Below are 25436 nucleotides of genomic sequence, written 5' to 3'. Positions count from 1 at the left end.
GGCGCAGTGGTTGGGAGTCTGCCTGCCGATGCAGGGGACACGGGTTCGTGCCCCGGTCTGGGAAGATCCCACATGCCGCGGAGCAGCTAGACCCGTGAGCCATGGCCGCTGAGCCTGCGCGTCCGGAGCCTGTGCTCCGCAACGGGAGAGGCCACAACAGTGAGAGGTCCGTGTACCACAAAAAAAAAAAAAAAAAAAAAGAGAGAGAGCAATACAATGAAAGTTTAAGAAGTTATTCAACTCATCGTCCAGTGTTCACTCCTAGATGATACCATCCTACTCAGGGCAGCAGCACCAGGCTGTTCTTTGTACATAGGGGACACCAATTGGAACTGAGGTGGGCATCTGTCCTAGGAGGACCCATCCAAAGGCTTCCTGGTGACACATTAGGCATCTTAGAAAGAAAGCTCTGTCAATGGAGTAATGCTAATTAGCAAAGACAATAAAGCTGGCTCCTATTTAATTTGAGATAGAGAATAATCAATCAGGAAATTGACTAACTGGTAACAAAAGAAAAAGCAAACAGCAAAAAATATAAAGTGAGAGGACCACAAAGAGAGAGTAATAGAGTGGCAGGACCTGATTACTGCCCCAGATCCTGACATCTGCAGGTGTGGCTTCAGACCACATGTATCCTCATAACTCCCTCCCTAGCACACATATATACGCACAGCACAACGCTCATGTGCACACACACACATACAAAATCAAACAACCTGAGAGTGTCTCAGTTTTTCTTAAACCCAAGCACCCAAAAATATATTTGTAAGAAGATAAAATAGGTCTCTGATTTGGAGTCCCAACAAATCTTTCACAATTTTTGAACACTCTGCCTCAAGAATTCTTGAATCCAGGCGTCAAATTCATCACTTCCCAAAAGGCAACAGTACTCTCCTAGTTAACTGAAAGGTATGCGCGATGTGCCTTGTAACAGATTCAGGTAGTAGATGCCAAGTCTGACATAACAAGAATGGTTAAATAGCAAGATATAATAATAATAAGATGATACATAATGAAAAAATAAATAACCCTATATAAGGAGGACAAAGATGACAGATGATTTCAACAAAAATTCACTCAAGATACTACTAAAGAATATACAAAGTGTTTCACTTAGTTTGCAGATCATCAAGAAGCTTAATGTTCGTGAGATGCAAAGAGGTTAGGTTGACAGTTTTTGTTCTAAAATCAACAATGAAAAAAGTGTGGTTTTCATGGAAAACGAAGAAAATGAATTGCTTCTAATCTGGAGAAACGTTAGCTCTGAGTCTTTCTCTTTCCCCAGGAGCACTTTGCTCTGGATCAACTCCCCTTTTCTCCTGGAGCCCTGTGAGATCACAGAACACATGTGACAAATGCTCAGTCGGTGGTCTGCACCATCTGTGGCCTTGGAACAGCTCTTCTCTGTGTCCGTTTAAGAATCAAACCTTCAACCTTGGCCTCTTTAGAAGAGTGTCAGATTTAGCCCACCAAACTAAGGAAAATGAAAAAAATTCAAACTTTTAGAAGTACATTTCTTTTATTCTCACAAGCGAACAAACCTCTTAAAGGCCATTTGAGATGAGATATTTTTATAACCAGGTGACCAGAAAAGCACAAAGGACACACTAGGAACCCTTGGTTTCATACTGTGTGTGCAGCAGGGGCAGCTGGAGGAATAAAATCTTTGATGCATAAATTGATTGACCAGATGCAGAGAAAGGGTACCTCCACACTCCCTACTGTGACAAGTGGTTTTGTGATACAGACACTCGTCTGGGATTCAGACTCGAGTATGAGACTTTGCCCTGCCATTTGCTCGCTGAGTGAGCTGAGCCAGTCACTAATCAATTCAGGCCTCAGTTTCCTCACAGATAAACTAATGAAATGAACTAGATCAGGGGTTGGTGCATTATGACCCATGAGCCAAATCTGGACCACCATCAAGTTTTTTTAAATAAAGTTTTTTTTAGAATATAGCTACATTCATTCATTTCTGTATTGTCTATTGCTGTCTGGGATGAAAACAGGAATGTCACAGTTACAACAGAGACCATATAGCCTGATGCAAGGGAAATGACTTGTTTTTCTCTATGATTACACTCTACTCATGATACTTCTGACACAGATGTATAGGTTCTTCCCCCAAACCAAGCATTTCCCCAACTTTCTGTGGATACCATCTCGATGTCCTACAATTTAACTCAATTCTGACACTAACTGTCCAGAGTTGGCACAGATCCCACAGGTTAAGGTCTTGGTGCCACAAGACTGCCCCACACTTTAGATGAAAGCCTCACACTTTAATTGAAAGCTCAGGTTGTCACCTATGCTGACTGATGGGCTGTAAACTGGAGAGTCTCACGACTCCCTCCTTAGCTTTGATCATTTGCTAGAGTAGCTCACAGATCTCAGGAAAACAGTTTGTTTACTAGATTACTGGTTGATTATAAAAGGATACAACTCAGGAACAGCCAGATGGAAGAGGTGCATAGTACGAGGGAAACGGTACAGAGTTTCCTTGCCTTCTCCACGTGCACCCTCTTTCTGGCACCTCAATGTGTTCAGCAACATGGAAGTTCTCCAAACCCCAGGGTTCAGAGATTCTTATGGAGACTTCATCACAGGGACAAAATCAATCATTAACTCAGTCTCCAGCCTCTCTCCCCTCCCTGGAGGATGGGGGGGATGAGGCTGAAATTTCCGAGTTTCTAATTATGGTCAGGTCTTTCTGCTGACAAGCCCCCAAACTGAAGCTATCCAGGAGCCCACCAAGAGCTGCCTCATTGGAAAAAATAATGCTCCTATCACCCACAATATTCCAAGGAATTTAGGAACTCTGCATCAAGAGCCAGGGTTAAAGACCAAATATAAGAACAAAAGATGTTCCTAGCACCATCACTGCTTTGTAAATTACAAAAATTTTAGGCGCTCCAGCCGGGAATTGGAATGAAGACCAAAATATATATTTCTCACTACACCACAATAACATACTTGCAGAAGTGAAAATACTTATTGTGCAATCTTTTACAGAGAAAGTTTGCCTACTTCTGAACTAGATAATTTCTAAGATCCCTTTCTAATCTAAAATCTGTAATTGGTTGACTCAGTTATTAAAGAATTGCTTCTTGGGACTTCCGTGGTAGTGCTCCCAATGCAGGGGGCCTGGGTTTACCCCTGGTCAGGGAACTAGATCCCACATGCATGCTGTCACTAAGAGTTCACATGCCACAACTAAGGAGCCCTCGAGCTGCAACTAAGCAGCCCACATTCTGCAACTAAGGAGCTGGTGAGCCACAACTAAGGAGCCCGTGAGTCGTAACTAAGGAGCCTGCCTGCTACAACTAAGACCCAGTGCAACCAAATAAATAAAATTTATATAAAAAAAATTAAAAAAATTGCTTTTCTCTAAACACCTTAAAAACAGAATTTATACTCCATTCATTAAACTCAGAAACTCCCACTCTAAAAACGAAACAAATGAAAGAAAGCAAACACACACACACACACACACACACACACACACACACACACAGGGTATGAAATTCAAGGCTCATTCTTTTAGAGGTGGATTTTTAAAAATATGAGATCATACTATAGTTTCTTTTTTTTTTAAAGCCAATACACTAATAATATGAGTGTAAATCAATTTGCAAAGTGTTGCCTCTAAAATATAAAAAGCTTAAAGGTAAATGATGCTTGAGAAAAAATAGGTTTTCTCGTAACCCGAGTTAACAAAATGATTCAAATGGAGTAAGTGTAATAAAGTCCCTAAGGGCTGCTCATCCATAATAAGATTTTTAGGGGCCAGCAACAGAGAAGCCAATCTGGAATTGGGTTGGGGTCCGTAATAGTCAAGGAACTAGAAATTTTCTTGCTTTATTTTTAGACCTTTGTTTGTGGTGGGCTAGAGTCAGTTATCTACCCAGAAGGAAAAAATATGGTACTCACTGGACGAAAAAGCCTGAGAAAACCCATCCTCTCTCTGCAAGTTTAATTATTTGGGGCAAACCATCAACCTCTGGATATTGTGAAATGCAATTCAGGATCTCAGAGATAATTCTGTCATTGCAATGACCTGCCTGACTTTCGTCACACAAATCTCATTTCCTACAGCTGGAATCACACTGCTTAGAGCTGCAGGCTGGCCTGGCCTGTGGCACTGGGGCAATGGCACTCAAGGGTGGTCCCAGACCAGAAGCAGCAACAACATCTGGGAACTTTTTAGTAAAGTAAATTCTCAGGCCCTGCCCCAGATCTACTGAATCAGAAACCTGTGTTTTCATGTGCCTTCAGAGCATTCTGATATATGCTCAAATTAGCGAACTACTAACCTAGAACAAATCCAACCCTCGTCTACTAGGTTGATTCAGCACCTCAGGGCTTTGCACTATAACCCTAGTTGCCTGCAGATAGACTCCGTCCAGTCCAGCCTATTCTGTCCCTTTGCCCACGTTCTCACACCTTTGTTGGATACCCATGACTTCTTACTGACTCTCTATCATGCCATCTTCCTGGACCGCTAAATAGTATCTCATTCCCAGAAAGGGAATATCAGTTTATTTCCTAATTCTATATCCCAGCCCCTCCTGCTAATTCCATTCTACAGCAAGAAACCTGTCTAAGCATTTGACTTACAAATGCTATGGATTGGCTCATGAATTAGTCATGCTTTGGCAGAGTCCTTGAAATTTCTAGGGGTTAGCATTACAGTGAAAATTCAATATGATGGAAATCTGGTTGACGGCTTTGAAGTCAATCAGATGTGGATTTCAGTTCTACCTCCACCACTGACCAGTTATATGTCTTTGAGCAAATTATTAAAAATCTCTAAACCTCAGTTTACTGTAAAGTAGAAAAATATTATCTACCTCATAGCGTTGCTGGTATGGTTACACAGAATAATATATGTAAAGCATTTTGTAGATGTTCTAACACATGGCAAGCTCTACATAAAAATATAATACAGTATAATATGATTAGTAATATACTCTGAGGGTCTGTGAATCAAATGCCTCTTGTTTATGGGTAATCTTGCACTCCATCAGGTCTCAGGAAAATCTCCCATATTTTCCATTCACATAAATTCAACAAGGAGCACCTTAAAATGTAACTTTAAACAAGGTTTAACCAAGCTGAGGTTTTAATTAGATTGAACATACTCTTACCCTATGCCATGTATTCAGTCCATTTCTTCCTGGATACTATTTACCTACTTCATTGACAAATGGCAAGGATGGTGTCAACATAAATTAAAGTGAGAGTTAAAGGCATTCTGTGTTGAACTATTGCAGAAAACCCAGAGTTTACAAGAGGACTGAGGGCGGTTTTGCTGAATCAGGGTGGTTAAAATCCTTTCTGGGGGCAAACCATTCCACTCCCATGAGTCAGTGAACTCTTTAGAAACACTGAGAACTACCTGCTATGCTCAGAGAAGTCTTAGGAAAGATTAACTTACATTACATGTCTAACAGTCTGCTCCTAGCCAGTAATTTTCCCACCTCAATTCATCTTCATAGGTTTGTTGTGGTAATACTTTGGCCATGAATTTATAACTGGAAAATATACAGAGTCACTTTTAACCCAATTTACTCAGATATAACCAGTGTATAATTCAGTATATTTAACATAATGGCTTTTCCAGAAGGATATTTCATTGTCCTTATTTATTCACTGGCTATATACTTAGGCAACTCCAATTCAGACTCTTAATTTTTTATATGTAAAATAAAAGCATTATGACTGATTTTGTCAAAACTCCACCTAACCTTAATATTCAGTGAATCTCTGAATCTAATGCTGGAGTCTGCAGAGTTTAGACTTTATAGAGGTTAATTATTGTTATAAAAGTGACCGAACTTTTTCAAAAATATCTTCTCTATAACTGAGCAATTCAACCTAGAGAAATTTCTCATAAGGAAATAAGTTTTACATAAGATTATGATTTATCTATGGAGATATTTATCTACATGGCTATAAATAAATACGATCACAATGTTTAATATAATAATAAAACATTAGGTACAGTTAACTAACAACAAATAAAAAATAACTAGTAATTGTACATTCATATGTAGACTATCACACAGCCATTTAAAAATTATAGAAGACCAGTTAATAACATAGAGAAAAGGTCACTGTTAGGTGAAGAAAAGCAAGTAACTAGTCAATAGGATACATGCCAATATATTTTTATAAAAATCTATAGTACTATATATAAATCTATAGTACTTGTTTATCTACATATAAATAAATACTAATACTCTACAATTCAATTAACTAAGTAATGTCATGAGTGGTGGGATTACCTGTATTTTTATTTCCATATTAAGCTTATTTTACCTTTTCCAGATTTTTAAACAATGAACTGGTATTATTTTTAAAGTTCAGAAAAAAAAAATTCTTTTTTTTGGTGGCAGAAATGGACACATTTTTCTCTTTCATTCCTGAAAGGATTCTTAAAAGTATCTTCTCTGCCCATCTCAGGTTCTCTTTTGCTTCAATGACAGGTACTTTCTGGACTCATACTGGCAATTAATAAGTCCAGAATATCAAAGAAACATTCTCATCGGCCTCTTATCCTCTAAAACATTTCCATTTTAGATTTCTGCATCTCTGCCTGCACCACCCATACTTTCCAGCTGCTGGGCCCTGCCTTCCATCAGCCCGTCCACTGAGAATTCTTTCTTCCATCTCAGTCTTTTGAAATTCTGATCCTCCTTCAAGACTTGGCTCAAATGTCTCTTACTCCATCCTGTCTTTGTATTTCTATTGATCTCTCCCACAGTGGTTTCTCCAATGTGCAATTACATTTCCTGCTCTGTGCTGACAACGGGAGCTTGCAGGATTAAAGGGTAGCAAAGAGTGTGAGGAATCGGTGAATGAATGTTCCACCAGAAGAGGGCAGTAATTCCTCAGCTCCAGCCAATTTCTCCAGAGTGGGAATATGGGTCTAATGTTGTCAGGCCTTTCAATATGTCAAGAAAAACAAGAAATCCACATACATAATTTTTTTTTTTGGCTGTGTCGGCTCTTAGTTGCAGCATATGGGATCTTTCATTGCAGCACGTGGTCTCTTCGTTGCTGCACGCGGGCTTCTCTCTAGTTGTGGCATGCGGGTTTTCTCTCTCTAGTTGTGGTGCACAGGCTCCAGAGCGCGTGCGTTTGCGGCACACGGGCTCTCTTGTTGAGGCGTGTGAGCTCAGTAGTTGTGACATGCAGGCTTAGTTGCCCCGCGTCATGGGGGATCTTAGTTGCCTGACCAGGGATCGGACCCGCGTTCCCCGCATTGGAAGGTGGATTCTTTACCACTGGACCACCAGGGAAGTCCCAAGAAATCCATATTTTTTAAATGTAAAACTCCAAGCTTTAAAATATTAGCTCATAAAAACAAAAAAGCAAACAAACACTGCAGACGAGAGAAAAAAATATCTGTCAGTTGAATCTAGCCTGCAGACCCACGTTTGCAACCTCTCCTTAGGCTTACAGCTTTTACATCTGTGTATCCTCTTGTCAGCAGGCACAGAGGTTTGCTCACAATGGTTTGTACCTAGCAGGCACTCAGCTGTGTAATCTATCCACCTGGTGGGTCAGTGATAATAAGATCCATATCAAAGATCCATCATCCAACCTTAATGATTTAAAACTTGTTTTGCTGCTGAGCTTCTCTCTGATGAGCCTTCCAAAGGTAACATGGAAGCAAATTCACTCTGTCTGACCTAAAACAGAAACTTGTCTTTTTTCCTGTACTTTGTTCTAACCCAAGAGCACTGTCAGCACTCAATAAATTATAAATTACGGTCATATAATTACAGCTTTTATGCATCCAGGTCATGTTATATTGACTTCATATGTGAAGCAAAATTTTCTAGCACTTAAGAAGAAAGCAGTTAGGGATCAAAGGCAAACATAAGCCAAGTGATGGTCTAAGAAAGAAATGGCAATTTTTATGTCTGCTTCAGAAGAGCTGAATCAGGCAAGGAAAATAGAAATGAAACCAAGCCAGCTGAATACCTCATAGCAGGGAATGGGAAAGCAATGCAAGGGCATTCTGGATCTATAGCATTACCTCACCGTCGTCCACCAAACAGTATGACCTAACTGCTTCTGGCTCCTCCAAGAAACACTTTCAGTGAGGGAGACAGATGACCTAATAAAAGGTACAATCTCAAAGTCAGGTAGCCAGGTAGAGAATCTAGCCTGGAGTCCTGTAAACAGTTCTGAACGTAGGACTTGTCCAGAAACTAGAGGGCATGAGACAGGAGGAAGACCAGCAGGGAAGGATATCCCTTCACTGGTGAGAAGAGAAACATCATTAGCTCAAGAATACTAGGGCAGAATTGATTCCAGGGCACATCCCTGGAAGCAGGCAGAGTTCTGTCAGTAGACGGCGTTGCCTTGATGGCGCTAGGATGTGGAGGTTCAACAATGAGTCAGCCAGTCCAGCCAGACAACATAATACCTGCCATGTGACAAGCACAGCTCTAAGCATGAGGTCAAGGCCTCTGTTTTCAGAAAGCTTTCATTACAACAGAGGGAGACAGATAATAAGCACGTTCAAAAAAGGAGATGTCAAACAGTTATACATCGTATAAAGAAAAGAAAACTGTGCTGAAATAGAGAGTGCCTGATGGGCCACCTTGGATTGGAAGGTCAGAGGAAAGCTCAAAGGAGGTGACATATTAGGGGTGAGTCCTTAATGACAAGAATCAGCCCTGGCAAATTCTAGGAACCTGCACCCCTAGAGGGAAGAACAATTTGGGCAGATGCAAGGAGCATCTTGTATTTGAGCATAAGAAAGACTCCCAGTGTTTGTGGACTTTACAAAGCAAGAGCGAAAGTGGTAGGAGATGAGCTCAGAGAGAAAAAAAGAAGCAGATCACACAGGGTATCGATGGCCTTGAACAGGGATTTGGAATTCATTCTGAATACTTAGAAGCCACTGGAAATACTTGAGCAAATGAGTATCAATACTAGCAACTCCTCAGGTCCTATTTCCCAAGATGACAGTTTCATTTGCAAAAGGCGGACAGAGAGATGTGTGCTTTGCTGCCGCCCTCAAACTTTGTTGGGGGACCTGGGGTTGAGCATAGTGGGGGGCTGGTGATGGAATCAACACCAGTGGGGCTCAGAGAAACCTGTGCTGTTGTTGTGGGGAAGGAAATCAACTTGCCGGAATTCTACTCCACCAGCTGCCAGAGCCCTGTCAGTACCCTGAGCCTTTCAGAGCCCCCAGCTTGTGTCTCTGCTGAGCTCTCATTAGACTGTGAGCTTTATGAAGCAAGCAGCATGTTCATTGACTCCTTTCTCCCCCCAGCGTACTGCACAGTGACGCACTTGATAAGTGTCCAGCAGTTGCTTAATACAATTCAAAGCAAACAGAAAATGTGCAGTTGATACTACTCACCTTGCCCTACTTCTAGAAATGCCAGCAAGCTTCATGGGGAGGGAGCTGATTATGGGCCCAAGATTTATGGAGTTCACCATTTTAACAGATAGGTTGAAGTCCGCTGCTTTAGCCATCTGTAATTTTACTAGAATCTATTTTTGCTAGACTATTGTAAGCCATGAGACTCAAGTCTGACCCCCTTCTAAATTAAAACTATACTCATTGGTCTTCATTTATTGACATCTAAAAGACAATCCCACCTCCTAAATTCTTATTCTTGCATGGTATACGTAAATGACTAAGCACAAAGGAATAATCTGATAAGAGAAAAATGAATATCACACTTACATATCCATATTCCAAATCCCAGCACCAGCAGTAATTGCAAAACCTCACAAAACATGCTCGGAGAAAATCCCCAATGAGAATTGTGACGTAGGTGGTCAGAACATCAGAAACGGTCAGCCGCACAAATTCCTGTTGAGATATTATCTGTATTAAAAGGAGCATTTCTCCCTTCAAATGGTCCTAATGTTAACATCGAATTTGTCATGCTTTCTAAATAGTATTAACTTGAAAACTGCAACTAATGGTAAAGAAACTAGTTAGTCATATCTAGCAAGTAAAAAATGTTTCACCCCTATTTTATTAGTCTAAAAATAATTATTTCCTGCTCCAAAACCACTGTATCAGAAGTCTTCCTACTGAGAAACTTTTATAAGCATGACATGAGAACACAAAACAGGAAAATAATGACAACACAGAAGTTTAAAACTTGAATCTGGCAAACAGCAGATAATAAAATAAATTTATTTATAAAATAAATTTTTTATTTATAAAATTAAAAGACAAGCTTGGAAAAAGTACTTGTGGCATATATGATGGAGAACTAGCTTTTCTAACACATTAAAAACTTTTACAAATCAGTACAACAATCGATGGGCAATTCAATAAGGAAAAAAATGGCAAATGGCACAAATAAGAAGAAAATATACAGTTAATTAAAATATTCAAAAATACCTAAATCCTACATTATAAAAATACAATTAAAACAATAAATTGTTGCTCCACACAGTGATAAATATTTTAAAATCCATGCTTTTCCATATTGGTGAGAGTGTGGTGAAATAGGCACTGTCGTAAACTGACAGTTAGAAGGGAAAGTTAGACTGGTGCAACATTTGTGTGTGGGGGGACGTTTGTGAAGATCCATCACCTTTTAAAGTGTGTGGATTTTATTAGGAAAATCCACTTCTAGAAATGTATCCTATGGCGGTATTAGCACAAATGTCCAAATCTATACATATAATTATGAAAGCATTGTTTCTCCCAGATCAAAATTGGAAGCAATTCAAATATACTCAAGAGGAAATTAATTAAATAATAACGGGTGTCCACACAACAGAACATTGTGAGCTCTTAAACAAAGTGCTATTGTGATTATGGCTGCACAACAATGTGAACATATTCCAAAACCCACTGAATTGTGTACTTTAAATGGGTGAAACGTATGGTATGTGAACTATATCTCAATAAACTTGTTTAAAAAGCGCTCAAATGCTATGTGCAGATAAGAAATGGGTTGTTAAAAATTTACAAAATAGGATATGTAGCATGAACCCACTTATTAACAAAAAATCCTACGCATATATACATACATGTATATATGTATATGCATAACATGTATATGTATAGAAAAGGTCTGGAAAATTAGAAACTTTTTACCTCAGTGGTGTGGACTTGAAGTTACATGCAAAATGTGTATGCTGTGGGTTAGAGGGGAAGTTCACTATTTCCTCATGGAACTTATAACAATAGGCAATAAATATAAGAGTAGACATATAATTATAAATTTTCATTATGATCGTTTTCTTCTGCTCCTTCCCAATAATTCGTGTCCTAAGACTGAAGACATGGAATATCTAATAAGACATATTTTTCCAGAAATACAGTGTTCTTCTATAATAAAAGAAGTCTTCCGGTTTTTATTTCCAGCTACCTATATAATCTCACCTCTAAAATAACTAGTGAGAAAGAATCACATCACAGGGCAAGGCCCATCTGACTAGCAGTTATCTGGTTAATTTCCAGTCCCATACTTCAGAGCAGTGCTTCCTAAACTCCAAGTAGTCGTGTACCACCTTCACGATTCTTGCCATGTCCAAGTACTATCTGAAATATTATTTACCTAATATTTCTTTTAACTTTAATATACTTTATTTTAAAAAAATAACTCCTACTATTGTAAATAGAAGGTGTATACCATCTGCCATAAACCGTAGTTAACTATAATATAAATATATTAAAAGCTAAAAAAATTATACTGAAAACTTTAAACTATAAATGTAAAAGAATTATCTTGGCATTAGTTCCCATCAAAAGTAGTGCCTGGGGCTTCCCTGGTGGCGCAGTGGTTGAGAGTCCGCCTGCCGATACAGGGGATGCGGGTTCGTGCCCCGGTCCAGGAAGATCCCACATGCCGCGGAGCGGCTGGGCCCGTGAGCCATGGCCGCTGAGCCTGCGCGTCCGGAGCCTGTGCTCCGCAACGGAAGAGGCCACAACAGTGAGAGTCCCGCGTAGCGCAAAAAAAAAAAAAAAAAGTACTGCCTGTGAGCCAGTAGTGTATTTTGGGAAATGCTATCAAAGAACAGGGGTGGAGATGGAAAAGAATGAAACAGGAAAGGAGGGAAAACCTTTACCCAAGAGAGTGTTAAAAGCTGTCACTACTGGGGCAACTGGGTCTTGATTCTTCTGGGGACCCGCTGAGTAGCCATATAGAATAAGTCTCAGAACTGTCCACCCAAGAGACAGAAAAGGGAAGTATTGATCCACCAGCTCCCATTCCCATCAGTCAGGGATGGCCCCATGTGGTATTAACGTCCCATTTGGTGACAGCAGAGAAGCAGGGTAAAGGTGAGAATCTGTATACAACTCAGTTGAGATACTGTCTTGTAACAGCTGCATGCAGTCGTTTGCTGCAGCAACAGCTGGAGTAAAAAGGTGAGTGTGAGGTTTCTGCATAATCCATGTGTCTATATAATCCGATTCCTGTCTAGCTCTCCATATTTTTCTTTGTCTTCTCTACTCCAGTCCCACTGGCTTTCTTTCATACCCTCAAACTCCATACTTCTTTAGGCCATAGGGTCTTTACATGTGGTCTTCATGCTACTCAATCTTACTTCACCTCTTGACTCAGTTTACACCAACTAATATGCATCACTACAGCATCACTAACTTAGGGAAGTCCCTCACCTGGATGACTAGGGGCAAGCTTTTCTGAATGCATGCATTGCATTCTTGTAGTGCTTTGTTGCCATTGTAAATTTGCAAATGTTGTATAATTATTTAATTAATGGCTTTGTTCCCAAGAGATTGTAATTGTCACGAGATTGTAATTGTCACAACGGCAGAGACCGGGTCCACCTTTGTTCCCCATTGCACCTCCAGTATCTAGCACAATACCTGACACTTAGCCTGCACTCAATAAATATGGAGTGAGCGATTGAGTGATAGTAAATTCCTGTGGTTATCTCTGAATATAACTTTTCTCTTCCCTACTCTTATTCTCCTTTTCATTCCCCAGGCAATTTGAGTTCAGATTCTAATAACTAGCATCAATTAGAAGTAGGCTGTGAGGGATATTTTTAGGTTTCCACCACCAGGTTGGGAAGACTTCCTCAGAAAGAAAATATTTCAGAGTGGTTTTGAAGTCCTCCACAACCTCCTAAGCATCCTCATCCCAATGGTTGAAATACAATATTTTTCCTAAGCGATGTCCTAACTTTCACATAAAATAGCAGAAGAGGATTCAAACATTATATTAAAATGTAAAAATATTTATTAATATACCATAGAAGGGATACACTGCTTTATAAGAAAGGAAATTCCAAAAATGGTTGTCCAGCCCACCAAGGAATCATCATCCAATTCCAGTTCCTAGTGTGCTAGGATGGAAGCATGGCCTCCACACAGGCCTTCTGCAGAGCACTGCACTCCACACCTCACACTTTACTCTCCTGACATGTATTTGGTCAGTAAACCTAAGAGGCTCATTAGCAAGTGAAGGGAAAATAATAGAGACGGGGCATCACAAAGGGCCACAGATATTCCATGGCAGGAGTCTGGGAGTATGTGTTGATGCTAATTATGTTTCTGGAGGACGGTTCAGCACTATGGAGAAGGACACAAACTCTAATCAGACTTTGTAGGTAAAATTTGGGCTCCTGTCATTGACTTTCTTTAAGGTCTCGAGCAAATTATTTTACCTTTCTAAGTCATAGTCTCCTCATCTATAAAATGGGGATAATGATATAACTTAGAGGGTAATTTAAAAATTCAAGGAGGTAATGCTTGGCACACAAGAAGCATTCGATAAATGTGAGCTATTATTGTCATTATCTTCAGCTGTTGTCTGCTTTCTCTCCTTTGCCAAAATGCAGACCTAAGTATATAGCTTCAAAGAGCGGTCTCCCAAGAATGACTCTGCTGCCTACCTATCAAATGTCACTGGAGATGAGACTAAGTGACTACATCTTGAGATTCCCTGGAGACATAAAGGAGCCACCAAATTCCTATATTCAAATTCAAAAAGAGATTAAGTCCCACAGTATCCTTGAGGAAAAACAGAGCAGAGGGCATCCATGGAGAAGAAGAGAAAATATCTGGAATGTTCTCATAGAAAAATGAACAAGTCTTTGGGGTTATATCTCCAACATTCCGTGCAAAGCAGCTGCCTTTTACTATTTCTTCTGGAATCACTTTGTTTTAAAAGTGGGTAAAATAAATGTTTCAGAACCACAGCCCTTCCCTCCTGCCGCTCCTGCAGACTTTCCCACAAGTGCTTAATATTCATTTAGAGAAAGGAAGGCGAAAGAGAAAAGGGAAACCCAACTACAAATTGCAGTAAGAAAAGATGATGAAGCAAGGAAAACCACTAGATAGAGACAGGATTTAAAAAAAAAAAAAAAAAAAAAAAGGACAAGACAAGCTGCACAGTACAAGGGCTCCCAAGAAGAATTAAATAATTTTTTCTTTATTTTAATTCAGTGTGTGTGGGAGCATCCCAGAAGCTTCTGCATAATCAGAAAATAAAAATAAGTATTCTAAATTGCATGACGTTCATGTCTAATTAATTGCTGCCTCTGCCTCAGAAGTGAGCAGCTTCCACCTTATTCTTTACAGTTAGTTCTATTAATCTTATTTCACAGGTGTTTGCCTGGTAAAGGGTGGTTTGCTTAGCCCTCATGCCAGTCTGCATTCTGGGATGTACATAAGAGAATATCTCAAGCTCTTTGAGTTTGTGAAAACTCCACTTTATATTTTTTCACTTCTCTCAACTCTTGCTGAAGATTTAGGGAGCCGCCTAGATGTGATAAAACAGACTTGTGTTAAGTGCCGTGACCAGATTTTGCTTCAAGGAGTTTTAAAACATGGAAACCCATATACTCCTGTGTATTCACTTCCTATTGCTGCTGTAAGAAATTACCACAAAATTAGTGGCTTAAAACAACATAAACATAAACTGTTCTGGAGTTCAGAAGCCTAAAATCAAGGTGCAGGCCTCAGGGCGAAATCTGTGTCCTTGCCTTTTCCAGCTTCCAGAGGCCACCTGCATTCCTTGGCTTGTGGACCCCTTCCCCCACCTTTAAAGCGCATCTCTCCAACCTCTGGTTCCACTGTCACAGCCAGTTTTTCTGACTGACTCTTGTCTCCCATTTATAAGCACGTGTGATTTTGTTAGGCTCACCGCATAATCCAAGATATTTTCCTATCCCCAGATCTTTAACTTAATCACATTGGTAAAGTCCATTTTACTATGTAAGGTAACATATTCACAGTTTCCAGGGATTAGAACATGGACGTTTTTGAGGGGTTATTATTCTGTCTACCACATCATGTATCACAAGCATCTCTCTACCAACTGCAGGCAGGTTTCATTTCATTTATTATTGCATACATAGTATGTTCCTGTAAATGTGTATGAAATGTGCATGTCTGAAAATCAAGTATTTAATAACATGTAACTGGAAAGGGAAGGGTTTATCTGGTCCCTAAAAGCCTAAAAAATAAAATAGAATCCTTACTTATATCATACATTTTGGACTTGGTCTTCAGTGACGTCTGTCTAGCATTATATACATTTTCCTTACTTTTTCCCACAGTTGAAATCATAGATGAGTGGCTTAAGTCAGATGAGTATCTGAAGCTGAGGACATCTAATGATATCTGTATTTGTTTAAATTAGCTTCATAAGACTAATGCTAACTTTCAATTTTCCATATATCTTACAAAAAAATAAGTACACAGTAAAAAATTATTTCAAATAATTTCCCAAAGACCACATTACTGCTGAAACTGAACTGTTGTCTGACAGACAGAAGCACTATGACATATTTTAAAATGTCTGTCCATCAAGGATGAACCAAAGTCCAAAATCAGTTTATGAAGTGCACATGAGGAATGTCAATTCTAATGAGATAAAATTAAAGGCTTTTCAAAATATAAATTGGATTTGTATAGAAATAAGAGACCTGAAGTAGGTTTTTTGTTTTTGTTTGGTTTGGTTTCCCTTTATTGAACAGAAAGCCATATGAAACATTATTTCTTTTATCTGCTAAAATACCACTAGTCTTGGACTGGGGTCATTTATACAGTCATCTGAAAACAACAAACCTAAAATAGTATTTCCTTTCATGCTTAAGGGGCAATTATTTGACAAAAATTAACATTACTGAAATGAGTATTAGTGTATGCTCCCAAAAGAATCTTTTCTTTTTTTTATGGAAAAAAGGTAACACTGGGGCTTCCCTGGTGGTGCAGTGGTTGAGAGTCTGCCTGCCGATGCAGGGGACAAGGGTTCGTGCCCCGGTCTGGGAGGATCCCACATGCGGCAGAGTGGCTGGGCCCGTGAGCCATGGCCGCTGAGCCTGCGTGTCTGGAGCCTGTGCTCTGCAACGGGAGAGGCCACAACAGTGAGAGGCCCGCGTACCGCAAAAAAAAAAAAAAAAAGGTAACACTAACTAGAGTTCCACTTAAATATTTACTTGGGTTGTATCTAAATCTGGGTGTTTTATTATAACACAGATAGATAGTAAACATTTCCTCAGACCATTTTAAAATATCCTTCCTTTACATGCAACTGTAAAAGGGGTGTAAAGGTACTACTTACCTGAATGGATGCATGTGAGGACTATAAGAGATAATATATATGAAATTCACAGCCAGCATATGGTGAACAGTCAATAAGTCTCAGCTATTTTCATTAATAAGCAATAAAAAACAGGCCACGCTTACGGAAGAAATAGTGACCCTGCTCTTTTTTAATCCATTAACTGTTATGCACTTCTGTTTGTGACATTACCTGCCCCACCATTGTTTCCCAGCAGGGTCCTCGAGGTACATCTGCAGGGTGCACAAAAAAGGGTGGCCCAGTGGTATTTCCAGTGAGTGATGCATTGTAGGCCTTGATCATGTTGGCTTCCCATAGGGTAATATTGGCCTTTACTAGCTTCTCCTCTTCAATCTAGAAAGCAGAGGAATGGAAACAAAAATAAAGACAACAGAGATTTCTAAGGCATTTCTGGCAATCTTGAGATTGGGAATCTAACAACATGCTGATGGCAAGGACAATCCAGACACAAGATTTACCTTGTTGTTAATCTCATCCATCAAGGCAAGAATAAATACATACAAGTTGCCTAAAAGAAGAGCAAAAATGCGTCCCAGGAGCCATTTCAGAGCGATGAGGGGATGGTAGTCTTCCAATTCAGCAAATAAGTCAAACAATGTTGGACAGAACATCCCCAGGAGGGACATGACCATGTTCATCTACAAGAAGACACAAGGGGTGAACCAAGTTAACAGTGTTTAAAAATTATTGCTTTCCTCCAAATTTGCAAGATTCCAGCTAGATTCCTTTGATATTTTATAAGACTAAAATTATTTCATGCATTTTAAAAATTTGATCTTATTAAAACAACAGAGACAATATTCAACTCATATATTCAAGATGTACATGTGTGTGAGCTTGTGGACGTGCCAGTAATAATAGTCTTTCCTAGTATAATGAGGGATGCGATTTACGTTACTTTCTATGCAGAGAATATTTACTGTTATACATGGTAACTGATTCTGCACTTCACAACAAGATTTCCAAAGGAAATGGAAAATGATCTGCTTGAGGAATGAGGTCCAAATTGGAAATACTAATTTGGCAATCATCAGCACATGGGCTAGTTTAATCAGTTAGAATGGATGAATTCCTTGAGATGGGCCCAGGACTAAATACTGAGTTTGCGGGAATGCAAACTATAAGGGGCAAAAAAAAAAAAAAAAAAAAAAAGGTTCCAGGTGACTCTGGCAATGTCTTTACCTGAATACCTGGCTCAAACTGTCACTGTTTAACATTTCCCATTTCCCCCTGGTAGACTCCATGTTTTGAATGATTAGAACTACCAAACTATATCGAGAAAATAATTGTCAATATGTTTTTCCCTTTTGACTAAGAACATTGTATAAGTATGACCAGCAGGAGCTAAAAGTCAGCATGACATAATATAAAATCAGCATGATACAATTTCAGCCTAAAGTAAAAACTTGGCAGAGCTATGCAATCTTATATAAAGTAAATTTAAATTCTGTTTCATCAAATTTGTAAAGTTTTTCATGAATCCCCATTATTACCTTTGTTGGCCCCTAGGAATCAGGGGTCCCCTAAGATGGATATTAAACATGTACTTACAAAGAGTGACCCTTTTGATGATAATCAATTATCCCTCCTTTTCTGTGGTTTATTAATACAAAAATATGATCAGTACAAACCATGGACCAAAGTGGCATGATAATGTTGCCTATAAATGCTATCATAACTGCAAGGATAATTTTGAAAGCAAACTTAGTAATGCTTTGAGGTTCCCCTTTGTTTTAAATAAGTAAAATAACTCCACCTAATGACTCTGTTTTACAGGCTTCCAAGAAATGTCTATGCCATCATAGGCTCTTAAATATATGGTCTCCCATCTTCAGTGTTACTGCTTCTGAAATACCTAGAATGTTTTTGTTTGGAGCCTTTTGTTGTAAGTAGGCTATACCATTTTCTGTGCAAGATTCTTCTAGGAAATTCTATGCTTATGAAGACTTTCATAATCTGTTTGGTCTACAAGACTCTGCAGAAGTATCAGTGTGGGAAATCTACACTTCCCACCGCCTAAATCTCCACACACTGAAAATGCCCAAGTTCAAAATGATGCCACATTGTATTCTAGAACATTTTATGAAAGGGAACAGACCCAAGAAACAACACATGACCAGTGATTTCCTGATTCTAAATATCTACCTCTGACCTCTTTTCTTGGACCTGCTAAATGGGCAGATACCCTGAAGACAAATCGCAATCATAATACTTAATTCCTTTCAGAGAGCTGGCCTTCCTCATTTGAATAGCATTTGGAGGGGGAGATAATAGGGTAAGGAGAGGAGGTGAAGCAGTTAGGCTGCTAGTGAAAAACAGAGAGAGGCCCAGTCCTGCCCAAAGTGGGGGAGGCAATCTGAATGTTTCCAGTGAAATAAACATAAGCACCCAGGGCTTTATCATTGCTGCTTCAAAGAATTCAGGGGACAATTGGATCTTTCAGAGATAGATGCAGGACCTGCAGAGAAAGCAACATAGCGTCATGGAGAGTGCTGAGCTTGAAATCAAGATTCCTAAATTTTAACTCTCATTGTTCTCCATGGTTCTGAGACCATGAACACATCACCTAATCTGAGATTCATTATCTCTGTCTATAAAACGTACTGGTTGGAATATGTGCTCTAATCTCTCTTCCAACTCTACCTTTCCCTAATGTCACAAAGTGAAAAACAGACAGTAGACAGATTTGGAAGTAAGGCTGGAATAGGGATACGTGTGCCGAGGTTGGTTCACTCTCAGGTCAGGATGACAGAGGTAGGTAAAGAGCGGCCATATTTCATATCCCAACATTGAAGCACAACCCACAAAATCTCAAATGTCAGATTCTAAGCACATAAAAAGCATGCAGAGACGAACTTCATTTTTTTCCCACCACCCAAGGGTGTCAGGATCTTGCTGCGCAAATTCCTGGGATCGCTTCACAGCCCAAAAGATGAGGTATCCACTCCCGCCAAGTGTTAGAAACACGAAGAAGTTAGCAAGAAACCTCAGGAATCTGATCAAGTGGACGTTTTCTTCTGCTTGGGCTGCTCTTTCTTCTATTATAGCTTCCTGTACCCAGGCAAAACAGAAAGAAAAAAGAAATATCTGAGCTACAAAAAGCATCATGAACTCAGGAATTATTTCTGCAAACATCAGAAAGTGAGGAATGAAAATGTAAACTGAATCTGGGATTCCACAAACCAGGTGAATATTGCCAGCAAGTGAGAAAAAGTAAGATAGAGAAGGAAGAATTCTTACAAACTCTGGTTGAGTTAATATTTACTAAGATAGTCTTCATTCTAAAGTCTCTTCTAGTACAGTTTTTTAAAACAACTACAAAATAATACTTTAGAGTCATTTAAAATATTGGGCTAATGTATTCCTGTAAATAATTAGCGAGCATTGTTCTATTATTTAAAGTATCTGATTCTGATTACTAATGGTTGGCTGTTTCAAGCCAATGGCATTGTTTTATTACCAAATTTAGAGAGAAGTAATGCTGTCATGGGTCATCAATCATTTTCCAGTCATAATCAGAACCCTGCCCAGATCCTGGTAGGAAGAAATGATGAGTTAATCTTTCTTTTAATTGTCAGGATACTTTGCTACCTAGACCATTTGGAATGGCTCCAATTTTACTCTTAGAAATACCAAGAAAAGGCTCTTGAAGTTGGTGTTTTTACCTTAAAGTTCATTGTGATAGAATTGAATTTGTTGTCTGCTGTTTCAGGATTGCCAATCAGGTAGTCCCAGCTGGTGAACACCTTCCAGCTGAAGTTGAAGGAGTTGTCGTCACCACCTCCATCATCACCAATATTTTTGGTCATCCTATACAAACAGGAAGTTTAATCCAGCAGCCAGAATACAAGCAGAAAGGGAGAGGTTAGAGAAACATCATAATTATAAGGAAATTGGAGAAGCAATATCTAAAAGACATATACTTTCAAACAAGTTTGTTCTAATAACCAGAAAATAAAAGTTTATTAAAAAAATATTTTTTTGTTTTAATTTTTTAAGCTGTTCATTTTCTAGGCCTTCAAGATTAAAAGACTACTAACCATTGATGATTTTAACAATTAAACAGGTTATATAAAATTACGTATTTTTTATTTGTTTTCCTAAACTGTTTTCCTAGGGTCATATACGAGGCTCTGAAACTTCTGTGGGATAAGGATCTCTTTAGAAATCCGGTGAAAACCACCAGGCCCCTCATCAGGAAAAACATATGTATAGACTCTTAAACTGTTGTACACAATTTTAGCTGGTTTCCAGACCCTGTGAAGCCTAGGGATGGATTAACCCAGGTCAGATCAGGAAACTCCTTCACAGATTCCAATTCCCCTTGGAATCTCCTTCCAAAGAGTGATTACACTGAATGCATGGAATTTTTCCATACTTGACAACTCTTGACCAAAAATCAAGATTTTTATACAACTTAATAGCAAGTGGTTACATATATTCTAATCAGTGATGTTTTAAATTTTTTTTGCTTGGACAGTTTAAAGTACATTTACTTACTTCAGTGGTTAAGGATCTATATTCCACTTACTCCACTTCCTTTTTTTCCCCTACCACTATAAAGTGCAAAATTAAAATATTATATGATATATATTATAAAATGGTCCCATAAGGTTTTAGTTTTTTAAATATTGCAGTGATATGGAACTGAAAAAAGAAAGGAGTACAATGACATAAAGCTGACAATGTAGTTTGGCAGGTATCTCTAAGGTCATCTAAATTCCCCCACTGTTTAGTCCTATTCCTTACAGAGGTTTATATATTTCAGATGGGCTAATGTGTTCGAAAGATAACAAAAAATAATTATTCCTTACATCAATCTACCACTTTACCCTTTGCAAATGGTATTGATGTGTATTATCATATTTGTCCTTCTCAAAAAGTTAACAAGAGGTCACAGTAGTTAATATTATTCTCTTTTTACAGTTGGGGAAGCCGAAGGATAAAATTATCAAGTGATTTGCTGGCCATTATACAGAAGTAAACCACAGGGGTGGGTCAAGGGCTTAGGTTTTCTGACTTCATTCTGGTACCCAAGCTAGGACACCATGAAATATGTTGAACCATACAAAGTGCCTTTTTGTAGGTCAAAAAGGGTTGAAATCAAACATTTCCAAGGGATTAACCTAGGGAGAAAATGATTTTTTTGATTAAGATGCCATCACCCCTTTTTGCACTGTCACTGAGCAAAGGGCAGGGCCTCAAGTAAAACTGACCACTTGACAGATAAGTCTTGAATGGAGCTTTATCACAGGCAAGATTCTGTAGCTGTAGACAGCCTTCCAGAGAAGGGAGCTCTAGCCAGACAAGCAAACAGGGAACGTCTAGCATGTGGGAATTGACAAGAAAGGGAGTGAAATACTAAAAGGGAGTGACAAGAAAGGGAGGAAGGATATTGAAGACAACCTCTGCTAACAACACATTTTTACTAAGAGATGGCCCTGATAGCTATAAAATATTTCATGTACAGCTCCATTCCTTGTCTGTAGAGAAAAAAAGTGTACATACTTAAACAAAAATTCCTCCTTTTTCAAGGGGGTTATATTTTTGAACAACTATATCTTTGAGAAGCTACCTCAACATACAATTTGCAAGGAATGATGGAAGTCTTGCTTTGCCAGGGACTGAGTAGGTTTCCAGGGCACAAGACTCAATGCTAAAGCCAGGAGAGTCCTGGGTCAACAAAGTTAGTCACCCTATATTAAAATCTAAAAGTGCTTTCTTGGATATTTAATTTTCCTTCCAATTTCCCTATTAATTAATCAAATATAGATATCTGCTTCCCTTTTATGGATGAGGATGCTGAAGACAAAGAATATGGGCAAGAGGGCAAAGTCCACCAGTTGCCTAGTTGATGTCAGTATTCAGTTTTAGTTTCCCTTGATTTGAGTCATGTATCCCATAAAGCCACTCATGTTTATTCCAAGAATGTATTTGTTTGGGGCCAGTGGTGGGGGAAAGAGATGATATAGGATTCTGAACAATCATTTATATCTCGTCAGTTGTTCTACCAAGCCTTGCCCCCAGGGTTAAGAGTGGGGTAGGAGTCATAAATTGCTTTGGAATTGTCTTGCCATATAGGCCAGTGAACTTAAACGACTTGCCAATCTGGTAATGAACAACCAAAGGTCCCCTGCCAGAGGGAGGGACCAAAATCAGGCTGGTTTGGGTGGCATAACATGGATGACTTTGAGGGGGAAAATGTAGAATTTGTGCCCTACAGCTATCCTAAATGGCATCTTTGAGCTAATAGGAAAAGCTGCCATTTCCTGCAGAGCTGCACTAGCTAATAAGTTTGCCACTAGCAATATGTGGTTACTGGGCACTTGAAATGCAACTAGTGTGAAACATACATAAGATTTCAAAGACTTAGTACCAAAAAAGACAGAGAATATCTCAATAATAATTTTAGATTGATTATATGTTGAAGGAATACTTTTGATATATTGAGTTAAATAAAATATATTATTAAAATATATTCCACCTATGTATTTGTTTAATATAGTTACTAGAATATTTTAAATTATATGTACCTTGTCTTATAGTTCTTTGCATAATGCTGTTCTAGATGCTTTACACTCATCTGCCAGAAAATTATTATAATAAATGTGCAAATCTATTAATGTATAACTACATAACCATATGTGACTACCCTACTGCTGGGGCTATCATATGACCTCAATTCCTACCATGTTGGCTTTGTTTGGTTTTTCAATAAGCCTATGAATTATAATCCTAATAAAACAGTTAACATTTGTCAATCACCATATGCCAACTATGTTCTAAGTGTTTGTATGTACTGACTCATTTTGTCCTCATAGCCATCCTAACATCAAGGTGTCATTACACCTCTATTAGAAATGGGAAAATAGAGCAGTTGAACAAGTTGTCAAAGTTCTTTTAGAATGGGCTAGAGCTGGTATTTGATTCCATGAAGAATGGCTCAAGAGCCCACTAGGGTATGTAGCCTCTGCACAGTCACTAAAAGAAGCTGAGGACTTGGACATCCCTAGACATGCTTTCTTCAGTGACTATGGAGACTAAAGGACCAATATGGAAACGATACTCACAAGGCCTCTGTAACGTAACTGTACCCTTGACTTTAGTCCTGCCAAATCAAAATGGCCAAAAGACTAGAAATATCTTAGATTTTTTGGAATGTGGTAGTACTTGATCAGGTAGACAGACACTTTACATACTTAGGGTCTCTGACTACACTTGGACAACTAGATAAAGAATTTGGATATGGGATCTCCATTAAGGCCTTTTTCAAGTCCTGAAAGGGCTTAAAAACTAAGCATAATAGTTTTCTCCGGAGGAACCAATAAGTTTGGCAGGGACAGGACACAAAGCATGCCAAAGACTGTTCCAGAAAGCTCCTGCTCAAGAGGACTTGGACCCTCAGGTAGAGGTCCTTCCCTGCAATGAAGCAAAAGGTCAATTTACCTTGTGCATAGTTAAATAAAAGCGTGAAGACTTTAATTGAGATGTTTCAACACCTGCTAAACTGGTTCAGAAAATTAGCTAAAGGATGGATTATTCATATTATTTATAGCCCTAAATGACTGTGCTAGGTTTCTGCAGTGTCTTCAAGTGAGGTTTTAAAAATATATTTCAGACAGGGAGAAAAAATGAGCTGCAGTTTCATCAGTTCCCCAATGAAATTCTTTTCCATGCTCTAATAAATCCTCTTCAAAAAGAAAATATGACTATATAGTTGATCATGACAGTCTCCTTGAGGGCCATTTGTTTTTCTGTCTTACACAGCTGAAATTTTTTGGATGAGTGATTATTCTGGTTTGTTTGTTTGTTTTAATGAACAGAGAACAACAGATTCTGTCTATTGAGCTGATTCTGCAACTCACAAACCTCTCTGTATGCAAAAAGAGGGGTCAGCAGCTGTTTCCCTGTCTTGTTTGAAACATTGATTCACACCTTAAAGTACAAAAAAGCACAATTTTAAAATCTGCTTAACCACAGGATAGGCATGCAACCATCACTGTGACCCAGTGAGATGATCAAAGTCCTGCACTTGTGTTCAACCCTTTTGTTTGGGAGATGTAATAGTCTAACATTAGTGTAGGTATTAAAACCACATTTTATCTCTTAAATACTCTGCATTCTCTAGACATGAAACAGAAAAAAAAAATCCAATTCTCAAGTTAATTTTTCCATTTGATTCCAGAAATCAATGCTTGCTTCCCAAGAGACCAATGAAACTTACTCTTTAAGGACAACCAGAAAGCTGTATCCAATGCACATGACCCCCACCAGAAAATAGGATAGCGGCAGTCTGAAATTCATCCATCCAATTGTTCGTTTATTGTCGTAATAGCCGTAAAAGAGGACGGAATATTGAGCCAATCCCTAAAATCCAACAACAAAGTCACTTAACAGATGCTGTGAAGAGCAACTCAAAGAAAAAAGATCAACTTCTAAGAGGAATAACAAAATGACATTAATTTTCAAACTTGGGAGATGGCTCTGACGTGAGCCCTATTGTTTTGCTTCATGGAGTGACTGTTTCAGCTTCCACATTGATTGACAGTCTCTTGGTTTACTTGAAATTCAGGGACTTCTAAATAGGCCAAATTTTTAACCAACTATAGGCTTGCTCAGCTGTGGAGCCATTACTGTGAAATGCCCACTGATTGAAACATCAAAACACACTTCATGGTGTCATTAAATTTACAATTTTAAGAGCCTGCTTAATATTGGGGGGAGGATCTGAAATGTGCTTCCTCAAAGTGTCATGGCAGGTTTCCACTTCCAGTCACCTGAGCCACAGTTAGATTGGTTCTTCATAAGCCACAGAGACCACATCTCAGCTCACACTTAGCAAAAACAAGGAGCAGGTGAGATGACATTGGAACCAATATG

At 38.9% G+C, this 25436-nt stretch overlaps 1 protein-coding gene across 1 annotated transcript in view; it reads right to left on the bottom strand.

Moving 5' to 3' along the window:
• TMC1 (transmembrane channel like 1) overlaps positions 1 to 25436 on the bottom strand; it is a 163125-nt gene that overhangs the window by 18996 nt on the left and 118693 nt on the right. The window contains exons 11-16 of the mRNA XM_029203018.1: positions 24781 to 24923; positions 20222 to 20366; positions 19413 to 19607; positions 17015 to 17194; positions 16728 to 16889; positions 9716 to 9844 (exon numbers count right to left, since the gene is read on the bottom strand). Coding sequence (XP_029058851.1) covers positions 9716 to 9844; positions 16728 to 16889; positions 17015 to 17194; positions 19413 to 19607; positions 20222 to 20366; positions 24781 to 24923 — 954 coding nt within the window. The remainder of the gene's footprint in view (positions 1 to 9715; positions 9845 to 16727; positions 16890 to 17014; positions 17195 to 19412; positions 19608 to 20221; positions 20367 to 24780; positions 24924 to 25436) is intronic.

This window comes from Monodon monoceros, unplaced genomic scaffold (genome assembly GCF_005190385.1).
Source record: "Monodon monoceros isolate NGI ecotype Baffin Bay Population unplaced genomic scaffold, NGI_Narwhal_1 Super_Scaffold_5, whole genome shotgun sequence".
In the NCBI taxonomy this organism is placed as follows: Eukaryota; Metazoa; Chordata; class Mammalia; order Artiodactyla; family Monodontidae; genus Monodon; species Monodon monoceros.
This window is presented reverse-complemented; position numbering and strand designations above follow the sequence as displayed.